General features: G+C 29.6%; 1 protein-coding gene across 2 annotated transcripts; it reads left to right on the forward strand.

Moving 5' to 3' along the window:
• Positions 1-170: 170 nt before the first annotated feature.
• LOC111616948 (T-cell leukemia homeobox protein 1-like) lies at positions 171-4,867 on the forward strand. Of its 2 annotated transcripts, XM_023358300.1 has the most exons (4): positions 197-269; positions 1,670-1,683; positions 2,410-2,641; positions 4,344-4,867. In XM_023358300.1, exons 3-4 carry the CDS (start codon positions 2,502-2,504, stop codon positions 4,615-4,617), a joined length of 414 nt encoding a protein of 137 aa, XP_023214068.1. In that variant the 5' UTR covers positions 197-269; positions 1,670-1,683; positions 2,410-2,501; the 3' UTR covers positions 4,618-4,867. The 2 variants fall into 2 exon arrangements, with proteins under 2 accessions (XP_023214067.1, XP_023214068.1); XM_023358299.1 differs by lacking the exon at positions 1,670-1,683 and having other exon boundaries at positions 171-269.
• The last annotated feature ends 592 nt before the right edge of the window (positions 4,868-5,459 follow it).

The raw sequence follows: 5,459 nt of genomic DNA on the forward strand, positions 1-5,459 counted from the left end.
AAATTAATAATTGATGAATTTGCATGAAAATATCTAAGAAATTTATTAAATATAATTAAAATTAAATAATGTAAATTATTTTATTGTTAAAAATAATCGTTTTTATAGCTAAAACTTATATTTTAAGTATGTTTTTTTTTTAGTTTAATTAACTATGTAAAGCCAATGGTTGAAAGATCTACAGGCATTTTAAATTGATTGAAAGGATAAAGCAAAAGCTCGAAAATGTCAAATCTATCGATAATAAGATATAATAATATGTTTTAAAGGTATTTGTTAGCTATTATTATCTATCGTTTCGACAGAATAGGGAATTTAGTCATGTGACCAGCCTTGAATTTTCACCTTGCTATTATCCGTTGCACTTTTTTTTTTTTTTTTTTTTTTTTTTTGGTGGTCAAAAAATTCTTTGTCGATTCATTCAATTAAAAGTAGTCCAGACAATTATAGAAATAAAGCAGCGAAGCATAATTTCTAATTAATTTCACTACTATTAATAAGGTTTTTTCTTAGAATTTTTCAATCACGCTTTTCCATTTCCCAGTTATTAAATATTCTGCAATTTGTTCGAATTTATTTATGGCGTTAAAAAATTAATTTATCTCATTTTAAATCTTTCTAGGACAGTTAAATTATTGTTCAATAAAAGTGGGAGTGTAGTTTTCATTGACAGTATTGTATTGTAATTATAAGTAATGGAAATTTTCTTACTGTAGTTCGATAAGCTTAACAGTAGCTCAATTTATTTTTTTATACATAAAATAACATTAAATTTTCATAAACTTAATTAAATAAGAATTTTTAAATTTAATATAAGTTGTTTCGATATCTCAGAAAATACATATTTCGGGTTGAGAGAAGTGAGAAGTGACCCGCATTACTTACAAATGCGGGTCTCACCCCTCTTTGAAAGACATGAAAATATATTAATAAACTGTTAAAAAAACAAAATTTTTACCAATTAGTTAGTAAAATAACTATTTTCTTATATAAAATATTAAATTTTGGGCTCTTCTATATGTAGATCATGGTCAAATGGCCCTATTTTTCATCTTTCTAGGCCTAGTTTTGATAAATCTGATCTTTAATACTGTTTAATCTATTAAATTATGTAATAAATTGTTATTTTTTATTAAAATATTAAAGTATACATTGCATTAATTTTTATTATTTAACAGGTAAGAATAACCTTAATTATCTTTAAAGAAGTTAAAGGAAATGAAGCTATTGTTAGTTTTTCCTTTTAGCTAATTTCTTTCGATCCTTTATACATTTACTATTCGGAAAAGAATTGTTCTACTTCACAGAAATGAATAACTTTGAGTAAAAAAAATTATATAATTAGGTGCTCGTATCTTTAATGAAATGTTTACATGTGAATTTTATTTTCACTTCCTCCATTAGTTACTTTCTATGCTTAAAAATGGTTTTAAAATATTGTTTCCTTTAAAAACTAAAATTTTATACTATTTTAAGTCTTTAAAACAATTAACTTTATAAAAAATTTCCATTTGATAATACGCCCTATAACACGAGGCCATTTGTCGGATACCGCTTATAAAGCCTGAAAAGACGATTTTTAAATAAAATAATATTATTTAAAATATATATTATAATTGTATTATGCAATTTTTAAAATGCTTTTTCATTTTTTTTTATTATACTGCAGCTAAAGCTCAAAAAGTGAGTGATCCGAACCTCTTCGATCTCTGAAATGCAAAGACGAACTAGACCAAGTCTCTAACTTATAAAAGGCCTTTCACACTTCACTAAGCAACAATAAGATTAAAAAATATGAGATTTAAGTTGTATTATTGTAAAGTGATGCCTAAATTGTATTAATTTGTTTAGCTTATGTGTAAATCTGGCCGTGTCGAAGAGGCTTTTGTCATAAATTCTTTGCCCTTTTAATCCAAAATATTTCGATTTTCTTATAAAATTTCAACTCAGATGAGCTTCTTATTTTTAAGATTTGTATTAAATCAAAATAATTTATTTTATTATTATTATTATTATTTTAAATTCTAAATTATAATAACTTTCTTTTTATTTCACACAATGAAGCTTTTATTCATTTCATACATCGTTAACTTCTCCCCGGGCCATTCGTCACGTGATAATTGTAGTTATTTCATCCTCACGTGATTTATAATTTTTAAATTTAAAAACAAGTATCGGTTTACGTCACATTATTTTCATTTATTAGTATAAATTTCCTGTAATTTAAGTAATAACCGAGCATAAAAATTCATTATTTATACATGAAAAAAAGAGGTAAAAAAATCTAATTAAATTTATAAATTTTTATCATTTATTTTTTAAATTCAAATCTAATCGAAGAGACAAAACACAAGTAGCTATACAAGCATTAAGTATACATAATTTTTACTTTAATGACTCTTGTCGTAGGTCTAGCTCCGGTGACTCCGAGGAGAATCGGTCACCCGTATCAGAACAGGACGCCTCCAAAGAGAAAAAAGCCAAGAACGTCCTTCACCAGGATGCAGATCTGTGAATTAGAGAAGAGATTCCATAAACAGAAATATTTAGCTTCTGCCGAAAGGGCGGCCCTTGCTAAACAATTAAAAATGACAGACGCTCAAGTCAAGACTTGGTTCCAAAATAGGAGGACTAAATGGAGGTGAGACGATTCTTACAATCCTTTTCCTTCCTTAAATCCTATCTATTCTTCAATCACTTTGTTCACCCATAATATAATTTGTGTAGGATATAAGATATGGATTGTAGATCATCTACAGTTATCGGGATATAGGCCTATACTTATGACATTATAAGCTCGGGGTGCAGTTTATTATGTAAATATTACATACTATCCAATTATAAGATAAAAGTAACAGGATTAAAATGTAAGATAAGAAGATTTAAAACAATAAAAATGAATAATTTTAACAAGAAATTAACCAAACTGTAATTGTACTGATAATGTCGATAACAGAATTAATAGAACAGTAGTTTTTATATGCATATAATTACGAAAAAAAATATCAAGACTGGTTATTCTTCAATAAATGTAGTAACATTTAAGTCAAAGACTAAAAATTTGTATAGTTTCCGTTTTCCGTTGGTAGATAAAAATCACGATTGACTTAGGTGTAGAAGTACGATAATCGTTGCACGTGTCACGCCTTTGCCGAATTGCCTTAGCTTTAACTCGACAACAAGCTAGTAATTTGCCTGTAGGCCTATAGACAAATAATCGGGCCAAATCGTTATTCTCCAATTATTCACGATTTTGCTCTTCGTATGGAATCCCTCGATACCCATTTGTTATCGCGCCATCTAGTGATTTTCTTAATAAGCAAAGTTTGGCAATCCCCTTTTAACTTATTAATTCGTCAAATGAAGTGTGATTAATAAAATGTATCTTGAACTCCACCCAATTTTTGCATCGTCCTCATTACGTCATCCGGGATAAGATGAAGGAAAGAATCGTCAATCGTTACTTTAGGTGGAGTGCCAATGGAAATGAGCGAATTGCATGACTGACTTTTCTCAGTTGAAGATTTTTAATGACCGTGATTATCCAGGATAGGAATCTTTAATAGAATTATCTCATCCACGATAAGCTTTGGACGCCCTGGGAGGGTGGGGCCTCGTAGCTAACGACTCCCTAATGCTTAAATCTCTAGTTACTTCCCATTGGCGAATTCTGGCCAATAGATAATTAGCTAGTCGACACTCGACACTTCAACCATCTAATTAATTATTAAAACTTTCACTCATTTTGCACAAAGTTTATTCTCGATCCTTCTCGAACGAGATCGATTATCAGCTTTTACAAGTGGAAAGCTATCATTTAGCGTCACGGGCCTCTACAGAATTGAAAGCTAAAATTATTCTATTTCCTCAACTAGGACAATATTAATATGGCCAAAATTCGTACTATAAACGAATGCATTTAAAATTGAAACATCAATTGATAACACGAACACGTTAATCACTGATGAAATATGAATATTGTTTTCAAAATATTACATTCAAAGGGACGTAAATCGCATAACTTTTTTAAAGGATTTACATTAAAATTAATCAAATTCTTCTTCGATACTGAGAAATAGATCTTACTCTTCAACGAAGGGCTAAGAGGGACTTTTTTAAATTGAAGAATGAAGACTTTATTTATTCATAAAACTTAATTTTAGTTACTTTAATTCTATTATTTTACACTTAGGTATGTGTTTCTAACTAATTAAGCCAAATTCAATTGAACAATTCTTAAGTTTATATCCTAAAATCTTACTTTTTAGCTCATATACTTTATTAGGTAATAAATGATAAATTATTCGTTTATTTTTCAAATTAATATGTTCTTTTCTTTATAGGAGGCAGACTGCAGAAGAAAGAGAAGCAGAAAGGCAAGCGGCTAATAGGCTAATGATGTCACTTCAAGCAGAAGTGGTTTCCAAGACTCTGTATGAAAGTGTGCGAGATCCTTTGTGTATCAATAATGCATCGTTGCACGCCCTTCAGAACTTGCAACCTTGGGCCGACGGAACAGGAGGCCCTTCCAATACGTCACCTTCTTCACGTCACCACCCACCCGGAGAAAGACCCACCTATCTCTCACCACCCACTCTGGCCTCCCCTATTTGCTGAAACCAATTGTAAATAGGCTTCCGGCCTAAAGGCCCATAGGCCTTTCGAGTTTTTAGTTGTCTCGTGTTGTGCTGTACATAGTTATTTTATAAAAACAAGACTGGAAGAATCCAACCAGTGATTGGACATAACGGAATCACGTGACCATCAGCAAACGGCGGAATGGTCGATGTGATTTTTCACAGTGAGAAGGAAGGTTTTACCAGTTTGTAGACGAATTAGATGATTGTGTGTGAATAAATGTATTGCAACAATCGATGTAGTTAGTCATTTTATGAAAATAGAGTAGGCTATATTAATAGAACAAGGATAACTTCTTTGTCATAAAAAAAAACATCAACATATTACACTAAAGCAGTTTATATTCTTCGGGTTTAAAATACACTATTTCAAGCTCGTTAATTAAATTCGACCCTTTATTCTTAATATGAATATACCTTTACTTTCCCAGCATTTCGAGCCACTTAACTCCATATTAACGGCCGTATTCACAAACCAAGAATCAAGTGTTAGAAGTTGACCAATTACCATTCACTTTATTATATGAGAACACTTATTGGTTAACTTCTAACTCCAACTCTTGATCTTTGTTTGTGAATATAAATATAAATAAATAAGTCGTTTTAAAATTAACTTCTATTATCAAAAACTAAAGATTTTCTTCTTAATGAAGTATTATTAAGTTTAATTATTAAACAATATAATGTAAAAAGTATATTAAAGTACAGTATTCTTGAAATTCATAAAGATGATCAGTGAATATTTACAATGCTTAATATTCAAGAAGTTTCTTTGTGATGATTAAATGCAATAAACATTCTAAAGGCCTAATTAAAGATAAT

Source organism: Centruroides sculpturatus, unplaced genomic scaffold, assembly GCF_000671375.1.
Source record: "Centruroides sculpturatus isolate CEXI.00-Female unplaced genomic scaffold, Cexi_2.0 scaffold4362, whole genome shotgun sequence".
NCBI lineage: Eukaryota > Metazoa > Arthropoda > Arachnida > Scorpiones > Buthidae > Centruroides > Centruroides sculpturatus.

What these genes read in the sequence shown, in the direction of transcription:
- LOC111616948 (XM_023358299.1), top strand. Translation starts at nt 2,502, where the DNA reads ATGCAGATCTGTGAATTAGAGAAGAGATTCCATAAACAGAAATATTTA. An exon ending in AATAGGAGGACTAAATGGAG is followed by an intron (nt 2,642 to 4,343) that starts GTGAGACGATTC and finishes TTTTCTTTATAG; the next exon opens with GAGGCAGACTGCAGAAGAAA.